Source organism: Dendropsophus ebraccatus, chromosome 3, assembly GCF_027789765.1.
Source record: "Dendropsophus ebraccatus isolate aDenEbr1 chromosome 3, aDenEbr1.pat, whole genome shotgun sequence".
Lineage (NCBI taxonomy): Eukaryota > Metazoa > Chordata > Amphibia > Anura > Hylidae > Dendropsophus > Dendropsophus ebraccatus.
This window is the reverse complement of record NC_091456.1, coordinates 4601315-4616925: the sequence shown is the minus strand read 5'-3', so window position 1 is coordinate 4616925 and position 15611 is coordinate 4601315. Positions and strand designations below refer to the sequence as shown.

At 47.9% G+C, this 15611-nt stretch overlaps 1 protein-coding gene across 1 annotated transcript in view; it reads left to right on the top strand.

The window, feature by feature from the left end:
- The first annotated feature begins 211 nt into the window (after positions 1 to 211).
- The window catches only part of HSPB8 (heat shock protein family B (small) member 8), a 32702-nt gene continuing 17302 nt past the window's right edge, over positions 212 to 15611 (top strand). The window contains exons 1-2 of the mRNA XM_069963965.1: positions 212 to 998; positions 9386 to 9449. Coding sequence (XP_069820066.1) covers positions 620 to 998; positions 9386 to 9449 — 443 coding nt within the window. The 5' untranslated portion in view covers positions 212 to 619. The remainder of the gene's footprint in view (positions 999 to 9385; positions 9450 to 15611) is intronic.

The window sequence follows — 15611 nt, the reverse complement described above, 5'->3', positions numbered from 1 at the left end:
ATAGAGATTGTGTAACGTTACTCTACAGCGGATTAGAAGCCGTCTGCGTTATTAATCCCCTGTTTAGTTCCAGTAAAGGAATCCTAGAATGACATCATGTAAGGTAGACTCCTACAATGTGTTCAGACACATCACCGCCTAACAAGAAAGGGAGGGAGGATAAAGGAGAGTGATAAAGGAGGGCCCGGCAGGAGAAGGCCTGGCTAAAATTGGCCACCCTGTATGACACGTCCAGTCCCTGCTGGGAGTCGTCAGCTGTTACTGAAGCAGATTCTTCGAGGGTGTTTCATAGGCTCCAAATACCTCGCTGACAGGCCACAGGCTGCCGGCATGAAGAGGAGGATATAAATAGGAGCCATTGGCTGCAGCGCAGAAGTTTACAGAACTTTCTGGGCGGATGGTGGTGATGTTTATTACAGCCGGTGCCGGCCATTCGCAGACTGCAGCCCGAGGATCAGCACGCTGCTCTCACTCCCCATGACTCTGCTCCATCCTCCCCAGCGTTTATAATACGTGGAGTTTACCTTGGCTCTTATCCTAGCTGCAAACCTCGCCTGAACTCATTCCACCTGGAATTGCTCTTTCTTTTTGTTCGTTTTTGTCTTATCCTTGCACGGATATGGCAGACAGTCAGCTGCCCTTCACTTGTCATTATCCTGCCAGCAGACTTAGCCGAGGCCGGGATCCTTTCCGAGAACAAGGCTTGTCTACGCGGATGCTGGAGGATGACTTTGGATTTCCCGATGATTTAACCATGGACTGGCCAGACTGGGCAAGGCCTAGACTCACCGCCTCCTGGTCAGGCCCTCTGAGATCAGGCCTGGCACGGACCACCGGCATCTCTCCCCCCGGATACACTGCCAGATACACCGGCTACCCTGAACCTCGTAACACCGTGGCCGCCCCCAGCCAGCCCTGGAAGGTTTGCGTCAATGTACAAAGTTTCAAGCCAGAGGAACTGACAGTGAAAACCAAAGACGGATTTGTAGAAGTGTCAGGTGAGTGAACCGTAAGCTAACCACCAAATAAGAGAAACCAGATGGTCGCTGCCGGACGATGATAATAAGATTGCGGTTATTTGTATGGCGCCAACCCATTCCGCAGCACTTTACAGAGTTTTGTCCCCATTAGGACTCACAATCTAAATTCATCTATCTGTACGTTTTGGGAGGAAACCAGAGGGAACCCCCACAAACACGGAGAGAACATACAAACTCTTTGCAGAGTTGCCCTTGGTGGGATTTGAACCCGTGACCCCAGCGCACTATAGTACTAACCACCGAGCCACCGTGCTGCCTATTATTGAGATTGACAGATATAGCGTCAGGTGACAACCTTCCCGGATCGGCCCTTTATCCTTATAGGGGACGTCACCGGCTCCAGAGTTTCAGGGAAGAGATCACGCACTGAATTATCAAGAAAAAAAAAATAATTTTTTTCTAAGCTTTTTCATCCTCTATCAACAACCACAATTGGGATAGACTGACAGCCGCAAAGGAACAGCGTCGAACAGCACTCCGAATAAAATCTTTTTCTTTCAAATCAACTGGTTTCAAAAAGTTATATAGATTTGTAATTTACTTCTATTCATACATTGCCAGTCTTCCAGTACTTACCAGCTGCTGTATATCCTGCAGGAAGTGGTGTATTCTCTGCAGTCTGACACAGTGCTCTCTGCTGCCACCTCTGGCCATGTCAGGAACTGTCCAGAGCAGGAGAGGTTTTCTATGGGGATTGGCTGCTGCTCTGGACAGTTCCTGACATGGACAGAGGTGGCAGCAGAGAGCACTGTGTCAGATTGGAAAGAATACACCACTTCCTGTAGGACATACAGCAGCTGATAAGTACTAGAAGACTGGAAATTTATAAATAGAAGTAAATTACAAATCTATAAAACTTTCTGACACCAGATGATAAAAATATTTTTGGTGGAGCAGGGGCGTAGCTAGGATTTATGGGGCCCCATAGCAAAAAACTGTATGCCCTCTATCTATATCGGCTCTGTCATGTGGCCAAAAACTAAAATCTCTTGTGACCAGAGGCAGAAGCAGCTACAAAAGTGACTGGCAGAGCGGAGAGCCAATGGCTGCTTGCTCTGTCAGTCCACTGTATTTATCTGTAAGGGCCCATTAGGAGCCCCTATGGTTAAATACATAGGTGCAGGAGCAGACTACATTCTGCTTAACCTCTTATGTACTGCAGTGTGTAAGTGACACAAAGTTAAATCTTTATGGGGAAACTTATGGTTTAGGGCATGTGGGTTAAAAGCCGGGCACCTGTAATGCTGTAACGTAATAAGAGTCAAAGTTCATCCTTGCAGGGAGCGACCAGTGCTGGGGAGGCTAAAGGTTTTGTTTACATGCTGTATCTGTATATATGATGTACATTGGGTATGGGGAACCTCCGGCCCTCCAGCTGTGGTAAAACTACAGTCCTCATCATGCCTGGGCAGCCTTTGGCTGTAGATTTCCAATCCCTGATCTACAGACAACTATTGCTGTCACTGTATATACTGCAGTGCTGTGTCCGGTCCCTGTATATACTGCAGTGCTGTGTCCGGATGCTGTATATACTGCAGTGCTGTTTCCGGTCACTGTATATACTGCAGTGCTGTAGCTGGTCCCTGTATATACTGCAGTGCTGTGTCCGGTCGTTGTATATACTGCAGTGCTGTGGCTGGTCCCTGTATATACTGCAGTGCTGTGTCCGGGCGCTGTATATACTGCAGTGCTGTGTCCGGACGCTGTATATACTGCAGTGCTGTGTCCGGTCGCTGTATATACTGCAGTGCTGTGTCCGGTCGCTGTATATACTGCAGTCCTGTGGCTGGTCCCTGTATATACTGCAGTGCTGTGTCCGGTCGCTGTATATACTGCAGTGCTGTGGCTGGTCCTTGTATATACTGCAGTGCTGTGTCCGGACGCTGTATATACTGCAGTGTTGTGTCCGGTCGCTGTATACACTGCAGTGCTGCATCTGGTCCCTTTATATACTGCAATGCTGTGGCTGGTCCCTGTATATACTGCAGTGCTGTATCTGGTCCCTTTATATACTGCAGTGCTGTGGCTGGTCCCTGTATATACTGCAGTGCTGTGTCCGGACACTGTATATACTGCAGTGCTGTGTCTGGTCGCTGTATATACTGCAGTGTTGTGTCCGGTCACTGTATATACTGTAGTGCTGTGTCCAGTCACTGTATATACTGCAGTGCTGTGGCTGGTCCCTGTATATACTGCATTGCTGTGTCCGGTCGCTGTATATACTGCAGTGCTGTGTCCGGACGCTGTATATACTGCAGTGCTGTGTCCGGACGCTGTATATACTGCAGTGTTGTATCTGGTCCCTGTATATACTGCAGTGCTGTGGCTGGTCCCTGTATATACTGCAGTGCTGTGGCTGGTCCCTGTATATACTGCAGTGCTGTGTCCGGTCGCTGTATATACTGCAGTGCTGTGACTTGTCTCTGTATATACTGCAGTGCTGTGTCTGGACGCTGTATATACTGCAGTGCTGTGTCCGGTCGCTGTATATACTGCAGTCCTATGGCTGGTCCCTGTATATACTGCAGTGTTGTGGCTGGTCCCTGTATATACTGCAGTGCTGTGGCTGGTCCCTGTATATACTGCAGTGCTGTGTCCGGTCGCTGTATATACTGCAGTGCTGTGGCTGGTCCCTGTATATACTGCAGTGCTGTGTCTGGATGCTGTATATACTGCAGTGCTGTGACCGGTCGCTGTATATACTGCAGTGTTGTATCTTGTCCCTGTATATACTGCAGTGCTGTGGCTGGTCGCTGTATATACTGCAGTGTTGTGTCCGGACGCTGTATATACTGCAGTGCTGTGACCGGTCGCTGTATATACTGCAGTGTTGTATCTGGTCCCTGTATATACTGCAGTGCTGTGGATGGTCCCTGTATATACTGCAGTGTTGTGGCTGGTCCCTGTATATACTGCAGTGTTGTGGCTGGTCCCTGTATATACTGCAGTGTTGTGGCTGGTCCCTGTATATACTGCACTGCTGTGACCGGTCGCTGTATATACTGCAGTATTATAAGTCTGTGATACATGTCAGACATATGAAGAACAATACAATCTAAGGCCATGTTCACACAACGTGAGACACCGGCTGTTCTGTGACCTGGCGAGGTCATGGAACGGCCAGTGTCAGAGAAGATCATCCCGGCCATTACAGCAGTACCAGCCGGATGATCTTCACTGCCTCTGAATTTGGATGCAGCGCATCCATGTGCCCCCAGCTGCTCACAATGGGGCGTATGGCCGGAGCCGCACCCTCCACAGTGTGCACTGACAGGTTTTCTGCGGCTGCTATTCAGTGAATAGCGGCCGCAGAAGGTTTCAGTATCATTTTTGCAACAGAAAAATGATAAATGCGGCGTCACACAGAGGCCGCGCCCCTCTGTGTGCAGCCACACCCCTGTAACGCCCCCTCTCCTCCCCACTGGCAAAGATGGCGCAGATGCAAAAAAAATATTTGCAAAAATACCATTTGCGAATATGTTTACGACATTCTGCCCCATCTGCGCCTAAAAAAGGCATTTACGCCTTTTCATACATGTCCCTCTATTGGTACAAGGGCCGGGATTATTACGAAACTTACGTAGTGTGAACATAGCCTAAGGCTCGGTTCACACTGCGTTTTTTTTCATCAGCTTTTTTTTGCAAAAAATGAATGAAAAAAACACATGTAAAACTGATGTATTTGTGTGCATCCACTTTGATCCATTTTTCTGATGGCTTCCATTATAAAAAAAACAAAAAACAGATCAAAACGCATCTTTTTTAGGCTACGTAAAAGTACGGCCATTGTTGCCATCGGCAACAACGGCCTACTTTGTACGGGTGAACACGCCGCATGTTCTTTTATGGGATCCCTCACGTTGCCGCAAAGAACTGACATGTCAGTTTTCTACGGCCGCAATTCAGTGAATTGCGGACATGGAAACCCATGTCAGCTCACACAGTGAAGCGAGCGGCTCGGGGCGAAAGCTTCATTGTCTGCTGTGAGGAGTTCTGATAATGGCGCGTGCTAATGTGCCCGCATCAGAACACTGCGGCCGGAAAGATCACCCGGCCAGTACTTAAGATCTTTGCAGAGACCGGCCGTTCTGTGACCTGGCCGGGTCACGGAACGGCCTGTCTCTTACGCCGTGTGAACATAGCCTTAGCCTACACAAAAACATATTGGACCACATTTTGTGTACGTTAAAAAAGCGGATGTGTTTTGATCAGTTTTTTTTTTTTTTATAATGGAAGTCAATGGAAAAACAGAAGTGGATGCACACAAATACATAGGTTTTTCATCTGTTTTTTTTTTTTAAAGATGAAAAAACAGACTGGAAAAATGTCAGTGTGAAGCCGTCCTTCCTGACTAGCCTGCTCTGCATTGCGCTGATGTGGTGGATCAGATGAGTACACTTATTTTTAGCTCTCAGGAGAATAATACTATGTGTAAGTATACTCAGACAACTGGAGGGCGATGACCCCCCTGACATCCTCAGCGACAGCTGCGCCAAAGAGCCATGTGCATGGAGGAAGGAGCAGCTGATGGGGAGGGCCGGGAGAGCCGCGAGGACCCGCTCCCATCACTCAGATAATTAATATGCATTAGGCCGTGGCGCTCCCTTATTGCCGTATCATTGACTCATATTCGCTGCTTTTTAATCCAATTAAAGAAATCAGGTTCAAAAGGGCGAAGCAAATAACCCGTCTGATTCGGCGCAGTGATTGCAGCTACTCCCAGGTTTAATTGCAGCTCTGGAGGACCCGACATTAACATAAAAATGACTTATAAGAAAAAAAGGCAAATAAAAGCCTGTGATTCCTCCGACGTGTTTCACATATCTGTCAGCGGGAATGTTATTAGGTCAGACGGATGAAGAATCGCTGCAGGATAGAAGACTAGAAGTGAACTATGGAAGTCAAATCAAAATGTCCCTATTAGAGAATATTAATATAGTGTAATCCACAGGGCTCTGATTGAATCCGGAACCCTACAGGGCGCACAGGCAAGGATTAGTCTATTTAAGAGGTTTCTTCCAGTTTTATACAGCTAGTGCATAAGGAACATATGTATGTATGTAAGTATGTATGTAAATGTGTATGTGTGTCTGTAAGTAAGTGTGTATGTGTATATGTGTGTGTGTGTGTGTAGGTATGTGTGTGTGTGTATGTATGTATATGTGTGTGTGTAGTGTGTGTGTAGGTATGTATGTATATGTGTGTGTGTGTGCATGTGTGTAGGTATGTTTCTATATATGTTTGAGTGTATGTTTGTTTATGTATATGTGTATGTATGTATGTATGTATGTATATATATATATGTGTGTGTGTGTGTGTATGTAGGTATGTGTGTATGTATGTGTGTGTATATATATATATGTGTGTGTGTGTATGTAGGTATGTGTGTATATGTATGTAGGTGTGTGTGACGTGGCATGAAGACACAGCAGCTGGATGGGACAGCTGTAGGAACAGGATGCGGGATCACAGCAGCAACTCACTAGGTAAGTATGTACTGCTGTATGATCTGGAAACTGACAGCACAGACATATATGTATATCCTCTATGTATATCATTGCTCTCAGTTTCCATGGATGAATAAATGATACATGGATCACTTGGGCAGCTTTGCCGCACCCTGTAAAGATGCTGCAAATGGGCGCTGATCGCACTGATCAGCCAACAAATCTGTTAATGTAAAAGGACCCTTAGCATCAGGAGCAGAGCCCAGTCCATATACAGCAGGTATCAGCTGGTTATTTAAGACGCAACTGGGCCGCAATGGCCGGGATCAGAGATAATTCATATCCTGGCTGATAAATTCATTTGATGCCACATTTCATAATGACTCCAGTATAAAACGGTGCAATTACACGGCCCGATATTATAGAAGTAAGTGGGCGCCAACCTGTTAGGTCATTGCTCACCTGCTACTTGTTCCCTGCTCGCTGTCCGTGCTATTACACACCGACAGCGAATGGGAAGCTCCCGGCGGGCGGGGCTGCTCACATGATCTTTAGATCGCTCAGGTGGCCCATAGTAGATAGCAGCGGATTGCTGCCGCCGCTTCTGTTGCGCAGGGCGTCGCTATTGCCACCGTTTCCTTCCAACATGTTGAAAGACAACGATCATCCGGAATTGTGCATGACGGCCTTTTAACACTATCTATTACACCAAGTGATTAACGGCCATTACGGCCGATAATTGGCCACATACGGCCAATGATCATATGGTGTAATAGCCGTTAGATAGACAGAGGGGGCATCTTTGCTAACTGACCACTTCCCCCTTCCCCGCCACAATGCAGTCATATGGTCCTGAGGTTATCGCAGCAGATCTGCTGTATAGTAGTAACAGGAGTAGTACGCCTATTAGGCCGAAGAAAACGTGTAATAAAGTGCAATGTGGCCTTTTCCATACCCATAATACATGCAGGGACTTACACAGCGCACAGTCCCGTTATTATGGTTATATACAGTTTCATTATGGCGCTCAGGGTAACTCTCCACGCTCAGGGTAACTCTCCGCGCTCAGGGTAACTCTCCGCGCTCAGGGTAACTCTCCGCGCTCAAGCTAGCTCTCCGCACTCAGGGTAACTCTCCGCACTCAGGGTAACTCTCCGCGCTCAGGGTAACTCTCCGCGCTCAGGGTAACTCTCCGTGCTCAGGGTAACTCTCTGCGCTCAGGGTAACTCTCTGCGCTCAGGGTAACTCTCTTCGCTCAGGGTAACTCTCTGCGCTCAGGGTAACTCTCTGCGCTCAGGGTAACTCTCTGCGCTCAGGGTAACTCTCTGCGCTCAGGGTAACTCTCCGCGCTCAAGCTAGCTCTCCGCACTCAGGGTAACTCTCCGCGCTCAGGGTAACTCTCCGCGCTCAGGGTAACTCTCCGCGCTCAGGGTAACTCTCTGCGGTCAGGGTAACTCTCCGCGCTCAGGGTAACTCTCTGCGGTCAGGGTAACTCTCTGCGGTCAGGGTAACTCTCTGCGCTCAGGGTAACTCTCCGCGCTTAAGCTAGCTCTCCGCACTCAGGGCAACTCTCCGCGCTCAGGGTAACTCTCCGCGCTCAGGGTAACTCTCCGCGCTCAAGCTAGCTCTCCGCACTCAGGGTAACTCTCCGCGCTCAGGGTAACTCTCCGCGCTCAGGGTAACTCTCTGCGGTCAGGGTAACTCTCTGCGGTCAGGGTAACTCTCTGCGCTCAGGGTAACTCTCTGCGCTCAGGGTAACACTCCGCGCTCAGGGTAACTCTCTGCGCTCAGGGTAACTCTCTGCGGTCAGGGTAACTCTCTGCGGTCAGGGTAACTCTCTGCGGTCAGGGTAACTCTCTGCGGTCAGGGTAACTCTCTGCGCTCAGGGTAACTCTCTTCGCTCAGGGTAACTCTCTGCGCTCAGGGTAACTCTCTGCGCTCAGGGTAACTCTCTGCGCTCAGGGTAACTCTCTGCGCTCAGGGTAACTCTGTGCGCTCAGGGTAACTCTCCGCGGTCAGGGTAACTCTCTGCGGTCAGGGTAACTCTCTGCGGTCAGGGTAACTCTCTTCGCTCAGGGTAACTCTCTTCGCTCAGGGTAACTCTCCGCGCTCAGGGTAACTCTCTGCGCTCAGGGTAACTCTCCGCGCTCAGGGTAACTCTCCGCGCTCAGGGTAACTCTCTTCGCTCAGGGTAACTCTCTTCACTCAGGGTAACTCTCTTCGCTCAGGGTAACTCTCTTCGCTCAGGGTAACTCTCTTCGCTCAGGGTAACTCTCTTCGCTCAGGGTAACTCTTTTCGCCCAGGGTAACTCTTCGTGCATTATTACTGCTTTGATGATACACAGGGGCACTGGGTTATAATTGTGCTTCACGTAAAGGAGATGTTCAGAATAAAAATTATTCTTTCAAATAAATTCATGCCAGAAAATGCCAGAGATTCGTAATTTATTTCCTTTAAAAAAATCTCCAGTCTTTCAGTACTTATCAGCTGCTGTATATCCTGCAGGAAGTGGTGTATTCTCTCCAGTCTGACACAGTGCTCTCTGCTGCCACCTCTGTCCATGTCAGGAACTGTCCAGAGCAGGAGAGGTTTTCTATGTTGATTTGCTGCTGCTCTGGACAGTTCCCGACATGGACAGAGGTGGTGGCAGCAGAGAGCACTGTGTCAGACTGGAGAGAATATACCACTTCCTGCAGGGCATACAGCAGCTGATAAGTGCTGGAACACTTGAGGTTTTTAATAGACATTAATTATATTCTATGGCACTTTCTGGCACTAGTTGATTTGAAAGATTTTTTTTTTTTGTGAACAAACCCTTTAACATAGGAAAGCTGCGTATTTACTACAACCGGATGTGGACTTCCGTCTTATCCAACTCTCTGTTGTTTCTATCCTAGGGACACATGAAGAACAGCAGAAGGAGGGAGGAATAGTCTCCAAGAACTTCACCAAGAAGATTCAGTAAGTGCCTGTTCCTGCTGACCTGCTGATCGCAGCTGCTGATCTGTTACTGTGTGTCATGTAGGGAATGCCAGCAATGATCACTATCTCTATGCGGCTATTTAAAGCTGCACTCACAATTATTCCTGACAGGCGGCCAGATGGTAGGAAAACTATTCAATAATTAGAATATTATCATTCCGGCAGGATACGTTCACACATGCCATTCTGATGCAGATTTTTTTTATAGGGGGTTTTAAGGCTAATGGGAAAGAGAAGTAGATTCCTTCTTCGTTGAATGTTCAAATGGACTTAAAGGGGCACTCCGGCGACAATCTTTTTCTTTCAAATTAACTGGTGTCAGAAAGTTATATCGATTTGTAATTTACTTAAATTAAAAAATCTCGAGTCTTCACATACTTATCAGCTGCTGTATGTCCTGCACCAAGTGGTGTATTCTTTCCAGTCTGACACAGTGCTCTCTGCTGCCACCTCTGTCCATGTCAGGAACTGTCCAGAGCAGGAGAGGTTTTCTATGGGGATTTGCTGCTGCTCTGGACAGTTCCTGACATGGACAGAGGTGGCAGCAGAGAGCAGTGTGTCAGACTGGAGAGAATACACCACTTCCTGCAGGACATACAGCAGTGAAAGGGTGTGCACAGCCTTGTATGTCATTGTTAACAGTTTAAAAAGACTTTGTCAGCAGGTTTGTCCTGTCCTATGTAAAGAGTCTATAAACTAGTGACAGAGAAGCTGAGCAGAATGATATATCACTTAGATTGTAGTGTGCAGCTGATCCAGAGATCTCCTCCTAAATAACATGGACAATAAGTAGTCCTCTCCATTATGTGCATGAGCTCAGTAGTCTTGGATATTCATTAGAAGCAGCAAACTCCGCCCCCCAGCTGCTGATTGGCAGTTATCTATCCATGCTGTGTATAGGCAGTCAGCTGTCAATCAGCAGATGGAGGGTGGGGGAGGGGTGTGGTAAGAATCCTATTATCCTGCATATTAGGAGAACAGCTGAACATAATGATGGAAGTAATACACCGATCTGTTCAGTATTTCTGTTACTAGGTTATGCCGCCCTCATTTAAGGCGGAATAAACCTAGTGACAGATTCCCTTTAAACTGAATTTACCTGTCATTGGTAAACAGTTAAGGAAGAGATTGTCAGAGGAGGATCGAGAGGAGAGGTGAAGGAACCAGAGAGCAGAGTTAAAAATAAGAGCAAATAACGGCCACTGTGGAACATGATCATTAATAACAGCCCTTGTTTTTCTACAACAGACGTTATTTGCCCTTATTTTAAAATTTTTGGGGCATAGCCTAAAAGAGTTTCTCCACCATGAGAACCTATCCCCTGTCCACAGGATAAGGAATAAGTGTGAGACTGCAGCGGGTGTGACTGTTGGGTCTCATTCACCATCATCCCTTTGGCTACTAGTAGTTTATTATGTTATTGTGCTTATACAATAGTATTTATGTTATTGATAGGTAACATAGATAGATAATATCTAGAAACATAGAAGATTGTGCTTATATTATTCCCCTCCTTATTCTCTTAGGATAGATATATGTATATAACAGGCAGATAGATATATGTATATACCAGGCAGATAGATATATGTATATACCAGGCAGATAGATATATGTATATAACAGGCAGATAGATATATGTATATACCAGGCAGATAGATATATGTATATACCAGGCAGATAGATATATGTATATACCAGGCAGATAGATCTATGTATATACCAGGCAGGTTACATTCTGTTATTGTAGATTTACCAACCACATCTCCTGGAAGTTCATTCCAGGCATCTACTACTCTTCCAGTACAGTAATATTTTCTCATGTTTCCCCCATCTCTCCCCTCCCTTTGTCCTCAGTGTTTGCTGTCCCGCTCTTCCACTTGTTACGTTGTAGACACCACATTGCTAGACCGGCAGCGGCGATATAATGCTGCGCTGTTGGACATCCCCCTCACTGACTGATAAATGCGGCTGCCATTCACATTGTTTCTCCTTGAAGGGTTTGGGCAGGTTGTAGAGTCTCTGTCATCTCTCCAGTCTCACTCGCTCCTCTCATATACTCGCTCCTCTCACTCGCTCCTCTCATATACTCGCTCCTCTCACACACTCCTCTCATATACTCGCTCCTCTCATATACTCGCTCCTCTCATATACTCGCTCCTCTCACACACTCCTCTCATATACTCGCTCCTCTCATATACTCGCTCCTCTCACACGCTCCTCTCATATACTCGCTCCTCTCACACGCTTCTCTCATATACTCCTCTCATATACTCGCTCCTCTCATATACACACTCCTCTCATATACTCGCTCCTCTCGTATACTCGCTCCTCTCATATACTCGCTCCTCTCACACACTCCTCTCATATACTCGCTCCTCTCACACACTCCTCTCATATACTCGCTCCTCTCACACACTCCTCTCATATACTCGCTCCTCTCACACACTCCTCTCATATACTCGCTCCTCTCACACACTCCTCTCATATACTCGCTCCTCTCACACGCTCCTCTCATATACACACTCCTCTCATATACTCGCTCCTCTCACATGCTCCTCTCATATACACACTCCTCTCATATACATGCTCCTCTCATATACACGCTCCTCTCATATACACACTCCTCTCATATATACGCTCCTCTCATATACTCGCTCCTCTCATATACTCGCTCCTCTCACTCGCTCCTCTCATATACTCGCTCCTCTCACTCGCTCCTCTCATATACTCGCTCCTCTCACACGCTCCTCTCATATACTCGCTTCCCTCACACGCTCCTCTCATATACTCGCTTCCCTCACACGCTCCTCTCATATACTCGCTTCCCTCACACGCTCCTCTCATATACTCGCTCCTCTCACTCGCTCCTCTCACTCGCTCCTCTCACTCGCTCCTCTCATATACTCGCTCCTCTCACTCGCTCCTCTCACTCGCTCCTCTCACACGCTCCTCTCATATACACACTCCTCTCATATACTCGCTCCTCTCATATACTCCTCTCATATACTCGCTCCTCTCATATACTCGCTCCTCTCATATACTCGCTCCTCTCATATACTCGCTCCTCTCATATACTCCTCTCATATACTCGCTCCTCTCATATACTCGCTCCTCTCATATACACACTCCTCTCATATACACGCTCCTCTCACTCGCTCCTCTCACACGCTCCTCTCATATACTCGCTCCTCTCACACGCTCCTCTCATATACTCGCTCCTCTCACACGCTCCTCTCATATACTCGCTTCCCTCACACGCTCCTCTCATATACTCGCTCCTCTCATATACTCGCTCCTCTCACTCGCTCCTCTCACTCGCTCCTCTCACTCGCTCCTCTCACACGCTCCTCTCATATACTCGCTCCTCTCATATACTCGCTCCTCTCACACGCTCCTCTCATATACTCGCTTCCCTCACACGCTCCTCTCATATACTCGCTCCTCTCATATACTCGCTCCTCTCACTCGCTCCTCTCACTCGCTCCTCTCATATACTCGCTCCTCTCACACGCTCCTCTCATATACTCGCTCCTCTCACACGCTCCTCTCACTCGCTCCTCTCACTCGCTCCTCTCATATACTCGCTCCTCTCACACGCTCCTCTCATATACTCGCTCCTCTCACTCGCTCCTCTCATATACTCGCTCCTCTCACACGCTCCTCTCATATACTCGCTCCTCTCACACGCTCCTCTCATATACTCGCTCCTCTCACACGCTCCTCTCATATACTCGCTCCTCTCACACGCTCCTCTCATATACACACTCCTCTCATATACACGCTCCTCTCACACGCTCCTCTCATATACACACTCCTCTCATATACTCGCTCCTCTCATATACTCGCTCCTCTCATATACTCGCTCCTCTCACACGCTCCTCTCATATACTCGCTCCTCTCATATACTCGCTCCTCTCACACGCTCCTCTCATATACTCGCTTCCAGGGCCGGACTGGGGCTGAAGAGCAGCCCTGGCACACAAACCCCACCAGCCCACATATATATTCCCCACACACCTATTGCACTATGTTGAGCAGAATTTTTTTAGCTTTACTACTGTCACATTATTTTCTTACATATGTAAAGTATTACTCCCTGCAGACTATAGAAGAGTATACAGCAGTGATATCCCATAGCAGGTGTACACAGATGCTGAGAGTATACAGCAGTGGTCAGACAGTCACAGGTAGAATACAGAGCCATTACAGAGGATCTTTCCCCACTCCTGTCATTGTGCTGTTCCCCTATCCGACGCCTAAATAAATTATCTCAGACTGCTGACTAAATGGAGTTCACAGACGCTGAAATAAATTCATAACCTGGACCCCAAAAAAATGTATGACACAGGCCTAAAATGCATACCCCAACATGTAACTTCAGACCCCAGGCCACATTAACTTATACTGCAAACACCAAAGGAAACACAGATCCAAGACTGCCTCTCCCCACACAGCTCAATCCCCTCAACCTCCAATCTCTCGAGTGCACCTCCTCCGTACTCCTCCATTCTCTATAGTGTGCACCTCCTCCATACTCCTCCATTCTCTATAGTGTGCACCTCCTCCGTACTCCTTCATTCTCTATAGTGTGCACCACCTCCGTACTCCTCCATTCTCTATAGTGTGCACCACCTCCGTACTCCTCCATTCTCTATAGTGTGCACCACCTCCGTACTCCTCCATTCTCTATAGTGTGCACCTCCTCCATACTCCTCCATTCTCTATAGTGTGCACCTCCTCCGTACTCCTCCATTCTCTATAGTGTGCACCACCTCCGTACTCCTCCATTCTCTATAGTGTGCACCTCCTCCGTACTCCTCCATTCTCTATAGTGTGCACCTCCTCCGTACTCCTCCATTCTCTATAGTGTGCACCACCTCCGTACTCCTCCATTCTCTATAGTGTGCACCCCCTCCGTACTCCTCCATTCTCTATAGTGTGCACCCCCTCCGTACTCCTCCATTCTCTATAGTGTGCACCACCTCCGTACTCCTCCATTCTCTATAGTGTGCACCACCTCCGTACTCCTCCATTCTCTATAGTGTGCACCCCCTCCGTACTCCTCCATTCTCTATAGTGTGCACCCCCTCCGTACTCCTCCATTCTCTATAGTGTGCACCACCTCCGTACTCCTCCATTCTCTATAGTGTGCACCACCTCCGTACTCCTTCATTCTCTATAGTGTGCACCACCTCCGTACTCCTCCATTCTCTATAGTGTGCACCCCCTCTGTACTCCTCCATTCTCTATAGTGTGCACCCCCTCCGTACTCCTCCATTCTCTATAGTGTGCACCCCCTCCGTACTCCTCCATTCTCTATAGTGTGCACCCCCTCCGTACTCCTCCATTCTCTATAGTGTGCACCTCCTCCGTACTCCTCCATTCTCTATAGTGTGCACCCCCTCCGTACTCCTCCATTCTCTATAGTGTGCACCCCCTCCGTACTCCTCCATTCTCTATAGTGTGCACCCCCTCCGTACTCCTCCATTCTCTATAGTGTGCACCCCCTCCGTACTCCTCCATTCTCTATAGTGTGCACCCCCTCCGTACTCCTCCATTCTCTATAGTGTGCACCCCCTCCGTACTCCTCCATTCTCTATAGTGTGCACCCCCTCCGTACTCCTCCATTCTCTATAGTGTGCACCACCTCCGTACTCCTCCATTCTCTATAGTGTGCACCCCCTCCGTACTCCTCCATTCTCTATAGTGTGCACCTCCTCCAGGTAACACAGAGGGGACACAACCAGAGTGACACTGCCAGGAGCCACACTGTGTGACAATGTGAGTGCGATGTGCTGCATCACCGGCTCTCACACACACCTGTCCTAGCTGATCTGCCTCTTTCTTGCACAGTAAACGCTTAGGGGAAGATTTATGAAAGGGTGTAAATATACACCTGGTGTAAACTGCCCACAGCAACCAATCACAGCTCAGCTTCCAGCTCTGGTAAAATATAAGAGGAGCTGTTATTGGTTGCTGTGGGCAGTTTACACCACGTGTATATTTACATCCTTCTTCTATGCCCCATATTTTTCACTTCAAGTCCGATCTGTGCCCCATATATTTGATTAAAGCCCCTCTATGCTCCAATTACTAGTGTCCCCCCCACAGTGCCCCCACCAGAGAAAAAAACAAACAAAC